Source organism: Sapajus apella, unplaced genomic scaffold (assembly GCF_009761245.1).
Source record: "Sapajus apella isolate SASKATOON/1434 unplaced genomic scaffold, GSC_monkey_1.0 scaffold586, whole genome shotgun sequence".
In the NCBI taxonomy this organism is placed as follows: Eukaryota; Metazoa; Chordata; class Mammalia; order Primates; family Cebidae; genus Sapajus; species Sapajus apella.
This window is the reverse complement of record NW_022437512.1, coordinates 10,187-27,983: the sequence shown is the minus strand read 5'-3', so window position 1 is coordinate 27,983 and position 17,797 is coordinate 10,187. Positions and strand designations below refer to the sequence as shown.

Below are 17,797 nucleotides of genomic sequence, written 5' to 3'. Positions count from 1 at the left end.
CGTGGTGCTGCCTGGCTGCTCTGGCTGCTGGTCTCGCTGCATCCAGTGACTGGGCTGTGTTCTCTGGTGCCCTCCCTCCCCTGTTCCCAGTCTCCACAGCGTAGCGCTTCCCTCAATAAACCCGGATCCGCTGCTGGGAGATTTCAAGGGAGCCAGCTCAGATCTGACGAGAAAAATCAATACGGAGGAACAAACCTGAATTCTACACCTATTTTCCATTCCTACATATATTTATTTGGTATTGGTGATGAGGAACCCCATCAGAAATTCCTGCAAGGGAGAATGCTACTCGACCGTTAGGGGCAGGGCGACATTTACATACATGTAGCTTACCACATACATAAAAGTTTACGCAAACAGTACAGCGGCGGACCACCAAGTTCTCATTGCACATCCCTTTCCCACACTGTGTTTAGCTGCCCGTTCTTGAAACTGGATCTCAGGGCAGCGCACTGCATTTCAGCAGGCCTAGTGCTGCTTCTCGGAGGCAGTCAACTCAGTGGTGCAAAAGCATATAGGACAGCGACAAGGCATTCACACTACACTGACATGTGATCTCTTACGGTCAGCAGGTAGGGAAGAGAGACGGAGATCCAGGGTGGGAGAGCGACAACATGCATCACGGGAGGCAGGTGAGACGCGGCGGGGACCGCTGGTACGCAGCGTCCCTTGCCACAGGATGCCTCGCGGCCATCCGAGAATGGCAGGCACCAAAGATGAGGACCTTCCTGGGGTCGGTCAAGCGTCATGCTGGGAGGATTCCCACGTGTCCCCGTAAACGGGTCCTGGCACTCATCCGACCGCAGCTTGCTGTTTCGTCCCCAAAATGGTCCCACGCCCAGGCGCTGCCAACACGCGGGCTCCGTCTGAGTCCCTTCGGGTCTCCATCCCAGGTGGGTGCGCGTCTCAGTTCTCCTCTAACCACTGCTTGAGCAGCCTCTGAAACATTATTTTGCTCTCCTGCTGCCTCTCTCGCTGGCGCTTCTCCTCTGCCTCCTGCGGTTGGAGTGCCGCTTCAGGCAGAGGCCCGGGCTGGTTGGTACCTAGGTTGAGGGTCAAGCCACTGAGGCCCTGCACCAGCGTCTCCCAGGAGGAGGGAAGTGGGGCCCTGTTCCTCTCCCCAGGGATCCCAGAAAGATTCGGCCTGTGGCTCTGGCAGTATCGACATTCACATCGGAATCGATTCTGACCTCTGTCACCTAACGGGGAGATTCTGGCTTCCCTCCCAACAGCATAGGGGGCCATGTGATCGCGGTGTCTCCTCCTCACGTGCCTCAGGAATGCTTTCTTCCGCTGAAGGAACTCCAGCCTCTCCCACCGCTGCTCTTCGAGTGTCTTCTCCTCTCTGTACCGCTGGTGGAGCAGCCCCTCGGGGAGAGGCGCGGAGTGGCTGGGGCCAGGGCCGGGGCTCAGGTTGCTGGGGCCAGGGCCCAGGCTCAGGTTACTGAGGCCAGGACCGGGGCTCAGGTTACTGAGGCCCATCATCAGCTGCTCCGAGTACGAAGGCTGCGAGGGTGCTGGGCCTTCCCGGGAAGTCTCTGCAGCTGTCATCGGGAAAGATTTAGAAGGCGATGCTGGATTCTGTTTCTGGAGTGGATCCATGGAGGTCTGGTCCCAGCTGGAAGCTCCACCAGGCCTTTGGGTCTAGAAAGGGTGGTGAAGCTGGAGGTTCTCAGACACCAAGAAGGTAGCGAGGAATGTGTGCAGGCAGAACCCAGACTGCAACACAAGGTGATAAGACAACAAGAAAACACATGATTATTCATCTGACTCAACCTCTCTGTCCCTCCACTTCCTGTGCGTCAAATGGGGATTATACAGACACCCCCTCCTAGGCTTCTTCTGAGGATGACGTGAGATCATACATCTCGGCAGCTGAGAATACTAATGCCATCTAATAAAGGATTGAGAAATGATAGCAATTAACGCATCCACGTGACCCGGGGTGCAAAAGGATGCGATGCAGTTCGGTGATGTTGATTCCCCGCTGACATTTTCCAACCCCTTCCCAAGCATCATCTGAAGAATAATCAATGTGTGACCCACAGATGCTCTCCCCGTGAGTGTTCATTTTCATCCATTCACAAGGGAGACTTCTACTCAATTGTAAGCGTTTGCACCATGGGGACGCACCGTTTTGCATGTTCGTCTTCCTGACCACTGGGTTTGCGTCCAGTCAAAAAGGCTACTCATACCTATGGAGATCGTCTCCGAATTCCTACTGTAGATAAGAATTTATTTTGCTAAGCAACAGAAGCAAAAAACCCCCAGGAGACTTCAAACAGAAAAAAAACATACAAGAATTCAATTAATCCAAAAGCTGGTTCTTTGAAGCGATAAACCCGTGGCAGGACTGACTGGGGAAAAAGAGGGCAAAGAAACAAGTTACCAATATCAGGAACGCCAAGAAGAGATTTCACTCCAGACGCAGAAAACATAAAATGATCAACATGGTAAGAATACACGCGACTCTACAGCTTCACATTCCACAGGTCAGAGGCAATGTAGCACATACTGGAAAACCACAAGCTACCGAAACTCTCAGAGGATGGATTTCAAACACTGAACTGTGTGCATGGTCCCGTATCTTGTAAATAAACTGAATTCACAGGTAAACACATTTGCAAAGACATCTCTGGGCCAAGACAGTTTCTCTGGCAAATTCTAACAAACATTAAATGAAGAAATATCAACAACTTACACAACTTCTTCTAGGAAACAAAGCAGAGGGAATGCGTCCCACTGATTTTATGAGGCCAGCACCGCAGGGATACCAAGAAAATGACAGACCAATATTCTTTCCTAACACAGGCACCAAAGTATTCAACGAAAACCTAGCAGTTTGAATGGAGCAATATGTGAGAAGCAGAATGAGCCACGATCAACTGGGTTTTATAGCGGGAATGTGAGAGCTGTTCTTCCCATACCTGAAAATCCATCAATGTAATCCACAGATTGAGAAATCAGATGAAGAACAAAAATGACAGGATCACATCAAGCTATGCAGAAGAACCGTCTGACTAGATTCAAAGTCCACTGGTGATATAAAAACTAGCACCCCAGGGACACAAGACAACTTCCTCCCCCACAAAAAGGCCGTAAACAGTCAAACCTACAACTAACAAGCCACTCAATGGTCCAAGACTGGATGCTTTCTGCTTGAGGATGTGAACCTGGCAGGGACGTCTATTCAACGTCACGCTGGAGGCCTAGTCAGTGCTATAATTCCAGAAGAGTCACGGCACGCACCGGAGACAGCAAGAAACCAAAGTACTCCTTTTTGTAGGTCATGTGATCGTCTACATGGAACAACCCAGGTATCTCCCCCAGACTCTCCGAGCTAATAAGAGCTTAGTGCTCGTTAATGAGAGCTCAGCAGCGGCACGGGAGAGAAAGTCAACACACGGAAAACAATCCTGTGAGTAACTGGAAACCTAAATTTAAGAAAGAATACCGTCTACAAAAGCTACAAACACAGTGAGACGGTTACGTACAGAGCTTAAATACATGGAACGGGTCTGTGTGCCGAAAACGATAAAACGGTAACGAAGAGATCAAAGAAGATTTAGTTAAATGGGGAGAAACAATGTGTTCCCAGATTTAAAGACCCAAGAAGGGAAAAAGTCAACTGTCCCCAACTTGATGTGTAGAATGAATGCAGTGCCTGCCAGTCAGAATCCTTGAGGGACATTTGCATATACAAACAAGTAGATTCGACAATTCACGTGGAATAGCCGACGTTCCAAAAAGCAGAAGGGATTCAGAGAGATCGTGTTATTGGATTTTCACATTTGCTCTAAAGCTGTAATAATGGAGATTACTGGATTACAGGGGTAGACATATAGATCCATGGAAGAAAGCAGAGTCCATGAATCCATCCAGAGATGTGGCCAATGAGTTTTGACACGGATGTGAGAGGGAATCCAATGGAGAAAGGATAAGCTTTACAATACACGAGGCGCCGTATCCTTATGCGAGGAGATGCGCCTCAACCTCAACCTTTAAGTGCAGTTAAGGAAAAATGCTTCAGAGACCTACACGGCAAAGTTCAATACTAAGACTTTTGGATGAAACCGTAGGGGGACATCTTTGTGAGGGGAGGCTGGGACATGACATGAGATGCACGATCCATGGAAGGGAAAGATGGATGAATAGAAGTCTGGCAAAATTTAAAACTCGGGGTCCGGCCGGGCGCGGTGGCTCCTGCCTATAATCCCAACACGGCGGGAGGCTGAGGTGGCTGGTTCACTTGAGTGCAGGTGTTTGAGACCAGACTGGCCAACATGGTGAAACCCTCTCCGTACCAAAAAATATAAAAATTAGCTGGTGCAGTGGCACATGCGTGTAGTCCCCAGCTACTGCGGAGGCTGAGGCAGGCGAATCACTTGAACCCTGTAGGCAGAGATTGAAGTGAGCTGAGATCGAGCCACTGCCCTCCAGTCTGGGCTACAGAGTGAGACCATGTCTCAAACTCAATCAATCAATCAATCAATAAAAGACAATAAAATAAAACCTTGGCTGTGTAAGAGCTAGTGTGTTCTGAGAAAGAAAATAAAAGTTGCACCACTAGGAGGAAATGTTTGAGAATCATTGACCTGACCGAGATCTCACATCCAAAATACATGGCACATTATCAAAACTCCACAATAAGAAAATCAACACCCCAACCAGAAAATGGGGGAAAGACTTGAACGGGAGTACATGGAACCATATTTAACATCATTGAGCACTAGGGGAACGCAAATTAACACCGTGAGTACCGGCAACGCCAAGTGAGGAGAACATGCTGGGCGACTGGAACACTCATACTTTGCGGCTGGGAGGGCGAAATAGCAGAGCAACTTGGAGAAGCACCTTGGCAGTTTCCTGCAAGCGAAACAGATGTTTACCACAGGACCCAGCCATCCCACTCCTGGGATCTACCCTAGAGAAACAGAAAAACGTAGGTTCACACAAAAGCCTGCACGGAATGGTAAAAGCAGCTCGATGCAAAACTGCCCCAAACTGGAGAGAGGAAAACGTCCTTTGGTGGAAGGCTGGCTGAACACCTGTGATCTTCCACACAGTGAAACTGCTTTTTCAGCCTAGGACGGAAGCATCTGACACTCACTCAACACGTTCATCAGGCCAAAAGAAGGAAGCCCACCTCACAAGGCCACAAACCATATGGCGTCACTGACATGACACTCTCCCCAAGACAAAACTAGAGGGAAGGAAACAGATCACTTTTCATCAGGGATGAGGGGTGAGGGAGGGGTAACCGCAATGGGGTGGTTCCAGGAGTGTCCTGGGGTGATGGGACTGTTTTGCATCCTGACTGTGGTGATGGTGGTGACAAGAACGTAAGCCTGTGTTAAAGCTCACAGAACTATACTGCCAAGGGAAAGAAGTCAATCTTGCTGTAGGTTAAGTGAAAAAACCCAACGGCATATTTTGCAATAAGGGCATCTCTCTATATTCTTTTGATAAATACATCTTAGATGAATGCGACAAAAAATTGACATTAAATGCTAAATGGAAACTTTAGACCAGCCTCCCAGGCTCTATTCTTTTGACAAACTTGGAAACCAAGAATTCACTAGTTTTCTTGAGAGGATGCTGGTCCTCTGAATGTTTATTTGCCAAATCGTGGCTACCAGCACACACTGGGGTAGGAAAGAACCAAATCAGAAACAGTTTGAATATGTACTGAACACACACACACCCCAGAAAGAGTTAATCTTTCAGAAATTGAAATCTATCTTCCCTATGAGTTAGTTCCCTGACATCCTTTGGGCCACCGCCATCTTACACAAACACTTACGTGTGAAACGTGTGGAAAATGATTTGGGGTTTTTTTTGTTTTTTTTTTTTTTTTTTTTTTGAGACAGAGTTTTGCTCTTGTTGCCCCAGGCTGGAGTGCAATAGTGCGATCTCGGCTCACTGCAACCTCCACCTCCCGGGTTCAAGCGATTCTCCTGTCTCAGCCTCCCGAGTAGCTGGGATTATAGGCATGCGCCACCATGCCCGGCTAATTCTGTATTTTAAGTAGAGACGTGGTTTCTCCATGTTGGTCAGGCTGGTCTCAAACTCCCGACCTCAGGTGATCCGCCTGCCTCAGCCTCCCAAAGTACTGGGATTACAGGTATGAGCCACTGCACCCGGCTTTTTTTTTTTTTTTTTTTTTTTTGAGATGGAGTCTCACTCTGTCACCAGGCTGGAGTGCAGTGGCGCAATCTCGGCTCACTGCAACCTCTGCCTCCCGGGTTCAAGCGATTCTCCTGCCTCAGCCTCCCGAGTAGCTGGGATTACAGATGCCCACCACCATACACGGCTAATTTTTGTATTTTTAGTAGATATGGAGTTTCACCATGTTGGCCAGGATGGTCTCGATCCCTTGACCTCGTGATCCACCCACCTTGGCCTCCCAAAATGCTGGGATTACAGGTGTGAGCCACCACACCCAGCAGGAAAACTATCTTAACCCAATTACCACCCAGCCAATTTTCAGGTGTCACAAGGATTCTCTCAGGATCTATTTCTACATGTAGGAGCTAATTCTCAGAGAGAAAAAAAGTCCTCACAACCCTTTTCCCTCTTTTTTTGTCGAGGCAGGGTCTTGCTCTGTTGCCCAGTCTGGTGTGCAGTGGCAGAATCTCAGCTCACTGCAACCTCCGTTTCCTGGGCTCAACTGTCCCTCCAGCCTCAGCCTCCCGGGCAGCTTACGCTACAGGCGAGAGCCACCATGCCTGGCTAGCTTTTGTATTTTTTATAGAGACGGGGATTCACCATGTTGCCTAGGCTGGTCTCGAACTCCTGAGTTCAAAGAGTTCGGCCTCCTCAATTGTTGGGATTCCCGGCATGAGCCACTGTGCCCAGCCAACAACACCTTTATAGGAAGAAATGAGGGCTGGGCGTGGTGGTTCATACCTGTAATCCCACCCTTTGGGAGGCCGAGGAGGGCTGATCACCTGAGATCAGGAGTTTGAGACCAGCCCAGCCAACATGGCAAAACTCCAGCTCTACTGAAAATACAAAAAAATCAGCTGGGTGTGGTGGCGGGCACTTGTAGTTCCAGCCACTAGAGAGGCTGAAGCAGGAGAATCATTTGAACCCAGGAAGTGGAGGCTGTAGTAAGCTGAGGTTACACTACCGCACTCCAGCCTGGGCAACAGGGAAAGACGCTTTCTCAAAGGAAAAAAAGAAAGATGAAGATTCTGGAGACGTCAGCTGACAATCAGCCTGCACAGTCATTGCTTTTTTCTCTTTCTCCCTCCATCAATTTTGTGAAATGAAACATTTTACTGTCCTATGTGTAGGTTCATTCAGAGATTCTCAAACCACACCCATGGAGTCGCTCATGATCCCTGACAGAGGCATTAAGGACAACGAGGTCTAGAGAAGTCCCCTGTGTGTACGGAGGGGAGCAGCTACAGCAATACATGTGACTTCCCTTCCTTCATCATCTCACCAACGTCATTCCTTCAACAGGCAGTTGCTCCCCGGGAAAAGATCTTGTATCAAAAATCTCTGCATAAAATACCACAGCCTCAAGTTTCCTGCCTCATCTCACGCAGCTACTGAAGAGAGGGAGGGACTACTGGAGACAGGGAACCCAGACAGTTTAGCCGTCAGACCTGCAGCATGAAAGGTGATGTCTCTGGGAACCGATCCCTCACTGTGATGGTTTTATCTGGGAACTGTTCCCTCACTGTGATAGTTTTATCTGGGAACTGATCCCTCACTGTGATCGTTTTATCGGTCAACTCGGCCAGGCTTGGTGACTGGGCCCCTTTGGTCAAACGCTACTCTAAATGTTGCTGGGAAGGGATTTGTGGATGCGATTAACATTTACCATCAGGCTGGGCATGGTGGCTGACGCCTATAATCCCAGCACTTTGAGAGACCGAGGTGGGTGGATCGCTTGAGGTCACCAGTTCGAGACCAGGCTGGCCAACACGGTGAAACCCCATCTCTACTAAAAATAAAAAGTACCCGGGTGTAGTGGTGGGTGCCTATAGTAGTTCGGGAATGCCATGCCCCCTAGCAAGACTTTCACTTCTCATTCACCCTGCAGGACTCAGCTGAGATAGCACCTCCCTGCTGGAAGCCTTCTCCAAGCTCCTAAAACACCCTGTATTTCCCTGTCCTGGCTCCAGTCCCACTCAGCTGTCAACAGATAGTTGTCTGTCAACCCCCTAGCCCTGGAGCTGACAGAGGCCAGGGACTCTGTCTTGTTCACCCACCACAGAGTCTTGAGCCCAGTGGACATCCACATTCACAAATACCTATCAAAGGAAACAAGGAGAATATGGGGCCTGTCATAAACATCTCACTGAGTATGTCAAGTCAACTCCGCAGAATCCATATTTTTCCATGTTGCAAAGGCAGAAATTCCTGCATGGAGAGGTCGAGTAACTTCCCTCAGATCACACAGCCACTCAGGGACAGAATTCCCTCCCAGGTCTCCCTGATTGCAGGTGCACACACCCTTGGTGGCATTGCCTCTCTGGGTGTTCAGCCTCCCCTGATGCCTAAGTGAGAAGGCGATCCCGAGGGACGAATTCAGACAGCAGAGTCCTGGGGGCTGAACCGCGTGTCCACAGCTGCCCGGGGATCGGGTACAACACTGTGACTCCTTACTCTCATTTTCTCCCGGCCAGTTCTGTTCTTATGCTAAAAATGCTGCACCTCTCACACCTCTTGCACTACCCACTCTCATTTGCTTCATTTCTCCTGTGCGGAAGGAGAAAGGGAACAGCTAAGCAAGCGAATCCAGACTACACCCTGGAGATGACCTGATATCAGCTCACTGCAGCCCTCGCCTCCCGGGTTCAAGCAATTCTCCTGCCTCAGCCTCATGAGTAGCTGGGATTACAGGTGCCCGCCATCAGGCCTGGCTAATTTTTGTATTTTTAGTAGAGACGGGGTTTCACCATGTTGGTCAGGCTGGTCTCAAATTCCTGACGTTGTGATCTACCCGCCTCGGAAAGTGCTGGGATTGCAGGCATGAGCAACCGGTGCGCCTGGCCACATGGACCTTTTTCTAGGAGTGCCAAAATCCCACAGCAGAATGACTAAGCTCTGTGCAAGGTCTCTGGGTGCTGAAAACTGTGCTCCTAGTCTCGTGCCATGCCAGGGGAAAGGAGTCCGACTCTTAGCCATGCAATGCCACACAGACTGAGGAAAGAGTCTGTCCTACACACGGCTCACAGACGTTCTATATTTTGGATGCCTACACAGATTATCTCTATCCTGCTGGGTCTGGAGTAGAGGAGTTGTAATTCTTAGCAGCTTTGTAACAAAAGAACAGGTGGTCAGTAAAGCCAGCAATGCCTACTTTTAAGAGAGAAAGAAGAAAATGAAGATAGCAGTGAAGCATGGTGCTGGCATCAGGGGTCTCCCAGCAGGTGAGTACACAGAAAAGCAGCAGGAGTACAACCGGGAGTCCAGGGAGGGGCACATTCTGAGGGACCAAGACCAGTGGCTAGAGCAGCAAGAGGAAGCCAAGGAGCAAGTCTCCTCTCGTGAGAAAGGAGCTTACCTAGACTCGCCCAAGGCAGTCAGGTCGCTGGGTTCACAAAGTCGATGCTGTGGGTGTAGGTTGAGTGACTGCTACACCTTCACCTATAAAAGAAAACAACCTCACTGACCAGATCACATTCCTCCAGGTATTTACTGACAGCCCACTCCATTCAGCGGTGCCTTCGGTGAATTGCCCAATGCAGACCCATCCCAAGGACAAGTCTCAGTCAGAAATAAAATGTTGTCCAAGAAGCCAGGAATGGTGGTTCCCAGCTCTAAATCCAAGCACTTTGGGAGGCTGAGGGGGGAGAATTGCTTGAGGCCAGGAATTTGAGACCAGCCTGAGCAACAGGGTGAGACCACCATCTCAACAAAATTTTAAAAAATTAGCCAGGCACAAGGCTGTACGCCTGGTCCCAGCTACTGAGGAGGCTCAGGTGGGACGATCATTTCATCCCAGGAGGTTGAGGCCGGTGCAGTCCAGCCTGGGTGACACAGTGAGACCATCCCCCCAAAAACAAAACAAAACAAAAAGACAACCGTGGCAAGCATGAGACACGGGGGCTTCTGACACAGAGGAAGTCAAAACCACCATAGCCAAGGTGGTAGGAACAGCTTCTCCCAGGGTGTGGTATGATATATATTATCTGCACCAGTTGCAGATGAGGTAACAGGATCAGAGAGTAACTTCTGAGTAGCACTGAAGGTCACACATCTAAGCAGTGGTGGTGACCATTTCTCACTGAGGTCTGCTGAAATACAGAAGTCACTCCACTGTTTGTGACACCAATCTCTCTTTATATTTGCCACCTGTTTTAATTCGCATTCACTGACATATACTTACCTGCGGCTACCCTGACCTTCATATTCTCATAAGTGGCTAAATATCGTGTGTGTGTGTGTGTGTGTGTGTGTGTGTGTGTGTGTGTGTGTATATACTTTTTTTTTTTTTTTTGAGACAGAGTTTCACTCTTGTTACCCAGGCTGGATGGAGTGCAATGGCGCGATCTCGGCTCACCGCAACCTCCGCCTCCTAGGTTCAGGCAATTCTCCTGCCTCAGCCTCCTGAGTAGCTGGGATTACAGGCACGCGCCACCATGCCCAGCTAATTTTTTGTACTTTTAGTAGAGACGGGGTTTCACCATGTTGACCAGGATGGTCTCGATCTCTTGACCTCGTGATCCACCCGCCTGGGCCTCCCAAAGTGCTGGGATTACAGGCGTGAGCCACCGCGCCCGGCCTTATATATATATCTATTTTTTTAAGCACATCAGGTCTTTCCATTAAAGAACCTAAATTTCCCGTGCTAGGCACGATTGCCCAGCCCAGAACTGAACACTTATCTGCAATTTATCTTCCAACTACACACTAAGGAAAGGGAATGGATTACTGCCATTAGGTATTTCACGAATTCTGAACTAATGTTTCAAATGTAACCACTGTCCAACCAGAAACAGTAAAAACAGTGCTTCCCTATGAAAAGCATTCACAGGACATTTTATTAAATGCCAAAGCGTTCCAGGTAGAACACGCTGCCCCTTTGACAGGGAGTTGTTGAAATTCTGCTCCTAAGAATATAGAAGTCTTTTTTCTCTCCATTGCTAGTGCCCTGATAAGCCCAGCCAAGCAAAGCCATTCGCTTTTTTTTTTTTTCCCCCGAGCAAACACACCAAACCACCCTCACACCCACGCACAAATCCAACGCGCCCAACGGGGATATGTCAGTAGAGGGAAATGGCACTGGAGATGCAGCTGGAAATCCATGACTACTCAGAGCACCATATTTCTGATGGCACAGAGGGCTACCGCGCATCGTGGCCTGTACTCCAACAAGGTGGAGGGCGGAGAGGCCCTCCTTCTCTAAACCTAACACCCTACAGCTTGTGCGGCTACTGGACACAAGTGGCCTGGGCCATTCACCGCGTGGAATGCAGGAATCACAGTGCCCATTAAACGCACATCTCATATGCCACATCACGACCCTCCCTCTGTCACACGTCCTAGAAAGGGTTTGCGGGACGGTCTGCTTCAAAAGGGGCAACGGAGTCTTCCTTGAAAACCCTCCAGTCAAGGTGTTTCCTGCTGTTCGGTGGGAGAAGAGGTGGGGAAGGAGATGATGCCAAGAACACGGTGATTTCTAAACCTGTTGAACAATGATTACAGCCCAAGTGTAGTCCCGCCGGCTACAAATGCCCGCGGCAAGTCTCGGCATCCTCTTTCTCTGCTGAAAAAGGCCACCCCCAAGCAGAGAAAGAGAGCAACTCCACCCCTAGACTGCGCGACTGCATTCCCACAGCGGGGAGCTAAGGGCGGCGGCGAAAACTACCCGCTTCCTCCGAAAGCCCCACTCCGGGCCGGCCCAACCCAGGGATTCGAGTCCCAAGATGCACGGGCCTGTGCTAGGGGACAGTCTGGGTGTCGGCCTCTCGCTCTCTCTCTCTACAAATCTGTCCCACCCCCCCTTCATCCCCCCACCCCGCTCTCAGTTTCTCCCGCGCGCTCGCTCGCTCTCCGTCTCTCTCGGGCTCTCTCACGCGCGTTCTCGTTCCGGAGCCGGTTCCCGCCGTCCAGGAGCCAGCGCGGGGCCTCCTTTCCTGGGGCCTTAGAAACGCGGCTCGCCAGAATTGAAGGGTTAAGACCACCGAGAGGAGTCGCCCTCCGGCGGGCTAGAGGCGCCACAAAGCGGAAGGGGACGTCAGCGAGGACGAGCGGACGTCACAGGGATACGGAGCTGCTAAGAACCTGGACCTTTGATTAGCTACTGCGGGCGGCCGGGGACCCGAGAGAAGAAGTGAGTGTGTGTGCGAGAGCGGCTCAGTGGCTTCTCTAGACTCATGCCGCCCAGCTCGCCTACGAAGGGAGAAGGCGTGGAGATCACCCCTTCCGGAGGAGCGCCGCGGCGTTCCCGGAGCGGCCCTTTTTGAAACGTGGCTCGTGGGCGGCACGAGTGCTTCCGGGGGTCATGGGAAGAGAATCCACGCAGCGGAAGTTCACAGGCGAGGGACGTGGGAACTAAGCTGGAGGGATGGGAAGAGTCCGACTTCTGTGATTGGCTGGGAGTTTTGAGCTAGGGCGCGCCCCTAAGAACTGACACCTGCTGTTTCATTTTCATTAGTTACTGTTTTTGCATGGGCTATACATACGCCTTGGTAAAGACAGAAACTAACCAATCCAAGATATTGAAATTACTCAGGTTACTGCCGTAGGGTGAGCGCCCCAGAAGTGGAAATGACACTGTCGGGGTAAATGGGGGAGGGGGGGAGGGGGTAAGGGAGTGTGTCTTTTACTTTCATAAGAAGGAGTAGACAGGTTTTAGTGGGGAGATTTATGGGGCAGGAGTTTTTTGTAATTAGCGAAAGTCTCAGCTAGCTGAACAGGCAATGTTTCTTTCTCTGCCTAGCTACTTTCTGTAGGACACACTTCCCGTCTAAGAGAATCATTCCTGAGACAAAATAACAAGGTCTGCCATTTGGGAGTCATGGCACAGAGTGAAGAGCGAGCAACCTTTCTCTAACTCCTATGGAGAATATGGTCCTACAAAGGTCAACGATTTCCCAGAACACGAAAGTGCCTAACCTCTCTCTGTGCCTACCGCGCCACATCCGTAATAGGATGGCACAGCGATTTCTTTACCATGGCGTATTTCAGGAATCAAGTGACATGCAACAAGGTCTGTCCTAGCAGATACACGGATAGTACATTCCTTTTTAACCCTGGGAGAATCTGCCTCATGAACAGCAGTTTATAGTTTTCAAAAAGTAGTATTTTGTGGTCTAAATGAAGGAAAATCAATCATTATCCTAGAATATTATCTTAATTTCATTTTACAATTGAAGTAACTGAGCCACAGAGAGCTTAAGTAACTTTCCCAAAGTCACAGAAGAAATAAATTATGGAGTTACAATTTAAATCCAGGTGTCTGTGGCTTCATCCCCTTCGTGCTGTGCAGCCATACACTGTCATTTCCAAATGCACACATGTGGCTCGATCCTCCCCGAGTCTACAGATTTTCTGTGCTAGCTGACAACCCCACAGGCCCGTTGCACTCACCTCCTCCCACCCATCCTCCTGGACAGTGGGAGATGACTTCTCAAAGAAGAGAGTGTTAGACATCCTTGGTCCCAAAGGTCCTACCTAACCCCTGGAGGGAGAGGTGGGCTTCAAGAGGAAGATTAGAGGATTTGAAGGGAGAGTGTGTTTGTCTGAAGGACAGGCTGATGGGCTATTACAGCACACATGTGATAATAAACACCTGTTACTTTGAATTTATGTATTCAAAGTAACAGGTGTTTATTATCACATGTATTACTTCTTTAGTATTGGCAATACATGCCGAATGGTGATGATACCCAAAGCAGATAGGTAAAATCAAGCCCCTATATGGGCAAATTGAGACAGTCCCATTTTTCTTGGGAGGAGCTCACAAGAAAATACCATTCTGCAGTATACAAGGAGAACCTTCTCCTAGACTCAACAAATGAAACAAATTAGTTATATTTTCTAATTATTCTTATTCTCCTATTACAAATGAGGTGTGGTAGGCACACAGAGGTTAGGGAAGCTCTGCAAAGTCATTCAACTCATATGTCTTTAGGTCCCAGAACAAGGACTACTCAGCATGTCCCAAAGTGAACCCACCCATCCCCACTCTCAGCACACCTGCCCCTCCTCCTGTGCTGCCTGACTCACTGACAGGTACCAACTTCTACCCAGCAGCTTGTGCCAGAGATCTTGAAAGCCATCCTTGATTGCTACCTCTCTCTCACCACCCCACGGTGACCGAGCCTGGCCAGTTCAACCTCCCAAGTCTTTCTAAGTGAGATCTTGACATTCTTCTCCATCACCACAGGAAGTTCCCCAGTCCAGTCACCCTCATCCCCCTCCTTGATGACCACCTCTTGCTGCCAGTCTTGACCCCTTCCACACATTCTCTGTCCCAGTGCGTGAGGCACCTTTCTTAACTGCTGATCTGGTCATGTCAAACCTTTTCAAATTCTACTAGGGCTGCCTGCTGCCCTTAGGATAAAGTCCAGCCTCCTGGATTACGGACATCAGGCCTTGGCTATCCCCAAATGCATCCTCTGTAGCAGATGCCTCCTCCTGCTGCACCTACCCTCAGTATTCCACATTCTAGACCTCTCTGTGTTCATCAGTTAGCCAACACTTGTACTCTCTCTCTCTAGTATGCATGCTCACTCTCTCGCTCTCCCTCTCATGTCCACCACCTCACACCCCCACTTCCCTCTGTCTGGCCTGTACTTGCTCCATCCCCCTCTGCCTGATTCCTCCTTACCTTCAGCTCTCAAGTGAAGGAGGGCAAATTCTACTTTACCTAGGGAGAACATGGATCAAAAGGCACACTTAGTGGTTTTGTTATTTTTACTCAATAGCATATGATGGGGATTCATGAAAATTCCCCCAGTGGGCCAGTCAATTGGAATTTCACCTCAGAGTAGGGTTTTGGGATAAGTTTACTTGCAAAGAATAGGATGCAGGAAGGTAACTGAGGAAGGTGACAGGTTCATTTGTCTGACTATAGCAATTATTTCACTGTGTATGTGTGTATAACATGTTTTATACCTCAAATATATACAATAAAAATGTAAATTATAATAAAAATACACAACATTGACTTCTCTATTCCTGTAGACTCATCGTTGTGCGAACGTGGAGTTTGGAATTATGGCCCCAGGTTCAGTACCATGAAGTGATGTGGGCTGAGGACCTGCCTCACAGCTGGTCCCTCCTGCCACAGAGTGGACTCTGAGGCTTAGCTTCATTCACTACAGCCTGTTATGTCAGCTCCTAGCATGGCGCACCTGAGTATGAACAGAAGTGTCTGCTTTGGAAATGTGGACAATAACAGAGAAAAGATGGAAATGGCCCTGGTCCTGCCACCAGCAGCCCAAACTGGGTACACTGGACTCACACTGTCCTGGCATGCTGGCCCCCACGCTGATGTGCCCCTAACATGGCACAGTGTGAATGGCTATTCCTGGAGCCTGGGTGTTGAGGACCTACTGTGTGCCATGCATGTACAGTGTTGATTTCCCAAAGACCCAGAGAGGTAATTATCAAATCCCCATCTACAGATAAGGAACCAACCTGAAAGAGGTCAGGGCACCAAAGCAGAAAAGGCTGGATTTGGGACTCACACACAGGTTCTCTCAGACTCCAAAGCCAGGCCTCTTTAAACTCATGACAGCATACTTTGCTTATGTTCCCCTTGCTGAGATGCAGATATTATTCCGTGATGGGACAGTCTGTCTGGTCCCAACACCACATCCATCTGTGTGAGATCCAGGCCCCTGGCAGGGCATAGCCATCCTGAAAAGTTCTAACACATTCCATAGGAGCTGCCCCGGAGTCCCTTGCCTCACAGCTAACAGTCGAGTTTAGTTTCTAGGGCTCCGCCAGGAGGCGCTTTGCCCTATAACAGAGACACTTGCAATCTACCCCCGCCCTAAATTACGTCTCCATCCTCACTTTTTTTAACAGATAAGAAGAATCTAAAGGCAAACAGAGCAGAGGCAGCGTTGTTAGTGGCTGCAACACAGCTGTGGAGTTGATCAGACTCCAAATGTAGTATGGAAATCAACAGAATGAGGATGGGAATCTGGCTTCGCCTGTTCTTCAGCTCTCTGGGCTGTAAGCTGTGTGGAATCAAAGTGCCTGCCACCCACACCTCCCCTCTTCTGAAGAGTCTATCCTGACCAAACCCTTGCACACACACACACCCTTCAGGTGAGGGTAGGGTGCTCTCCTGTGTGCTTCTAGGGGACTTTGGGTTAAATTCTACCATGGCTCTCATTACCCCCACCACTGTGGAGGTCATCTGCCAGAAAGGATACAGCCGAAAGCATCCCCTTGTCCCTAGCGTGTCTAGTCAGCCCTCGGAACAAGTTTATTCAGTTAATAAAGGAATTTCACCCAGGGTACTTAGTCGGTAATGACTATGATTGTAGCATCCCTGTGTGCATTAGAAATGCTCCAGGAGAATCCAGTGAACAGAGGACATCTGTGCAATGAGATTCTCTTCCCTTGGAGTTGGGGAGGAAGGTTGTAACTTTCCTCCCTTCCCTAATTCCAGAACTCCTAATAAAAGAGGCTACAATATTATTTATTTGAGATAGAGACTCGCTCTGTCACCCAGGCTGGAGTGCAGTGGCACAATCTCAGCTCACTACAACCTCCGCCTCCTGGTTTCAAGCGATTCTCCTGCCTCAGCCACCCAAGTAGCTGGGATTACAGGTGCGTGCCACTAGGCCTGGCTAATTTTTTTGTACTTTTAGTAAATGGCATTTCACCATGTTGGCCAGGCTGTTCACAAAGTCTTGACCTCAAGTGATCTGCCTGCCTCACCCTCCCAAAGTGCTAGGATTACAGGTGTGAACCACCAAACCTGGCCAGAATTTTTAAGTATGTCTCAGCCAATATGTTACTCTGTCAGGCTCAGCTCTGGCCTCCCAGTGGGACTACAGTGATGGGTTCACCAAACTGTCCGAGTACCCCATGGCAAATGCACATGGACCTCCCCCAAGATCTGTAGGGAAGGAGGACTGTTGACTGGGTTCTGGCCTCCTAATCAAGTATGTGGTTCTGTGGCTGCAACACAGATGTCCACGGCGACAAGGACATGAACACCTGGATGAGCACATCTGTCAAGTCCGAGTGGGCTGCATCAGCTGCCCTTGCCTGTCCTAGCTTATTGCCCAAGCCCTCCTGGTTCTGACTGCTCCTGCCCGGGTCCCACCTTCGCCTGAACTCGGCAGGCTGCTCAGATGTGCTTTCAGCATCTGCGGCCTTTCATTGTCCCTTTCCGTCTCACTGGCAGGGCAGAAGCATACCTGGCCCAACAGGATCCTGTCTCTGTCACCGTGGCACCTCCTGCCTTCCGTTCAGCTTCCTGCTGGTGCGCTGTGTCGGGATGACTCAGCCTCTGACTTTTATTCCCAACTGGTCCCTCTGTCTGGAAGGCCTTCACCACAGATATCTGCCTGACCCCTCCCCCTTCACCACAGCTATCTGCCTGACTCCTCCCCCTTCACATCTTTGTGAAAATGTCACCTTTTCAGCCCAGGCTACCCTGGTCACTCTGTGTCATAATTAACCTGCAGCCCACCCAGTTCCTCCCCCTATTCCCAGTCCCTGTACCACCATCTGGATATTTTTTAACAGAACCCCATCACCTTTATAAACTAAAAATAAAATTGTAAGCCCCACCCACCAGCCATCTGAATTGACCCTTCCTCTAGGCCGAGGCCATTCCATAGTTAACCTGAAAAACTAGTTC

The 17,797-nt window shown here is 49.6% G+C and overlaps 1 protein-coding gene across 4 annotated transcripts; it reads right to left on the bottom strand.

Annotated features, from left to right (window-relative positions):
• Window positions 1-210: 210 nt before the first annotated feature.
• Window positions 211-14,346, bottom strand: LOC116546094 (protein FAM156A/FAM156B). 4 transcript variants are annotated; one of them, XM_032272441.1, is made up of 3 exons: window positions 12,039-14,345; window positions 9,524-9,606; window positions 211-1,719 (listed from the first exon to the last, which is right to left on the bottom strand). In XM_032272441.1, the coding sequence occupies exon 3, from the start codon at window positions 1,600-1,602 to the stop codon at window positions 907-909; it is 696 nt and encodes a 231-aa protein (XP_032128332.1). In that variant the 5' UTR covers window positions 1,603-1,719; window positions 9,524-9,606; window positions 12,039-14,345; the 3' UTR covers window positions 211-906. The 4 variants fall into 4 exon arrangements, with proteins under 4 accessions (XP_032128332.1, XP_032128334.1, XP_032128333.1 ...); XM_032272443.1 differs by lacking the exon at window positions 9,524-9,606 and having other exon boundaries at window positions 12,039-14,346; XM_032272442.1 differs by lacking the exon at window positions 12,039-14,345 and having other exon boundaries at window positions 9,524-10,410.
• Window positions 14,347-17,797: the final 3,451 nt, after the last annotated feature.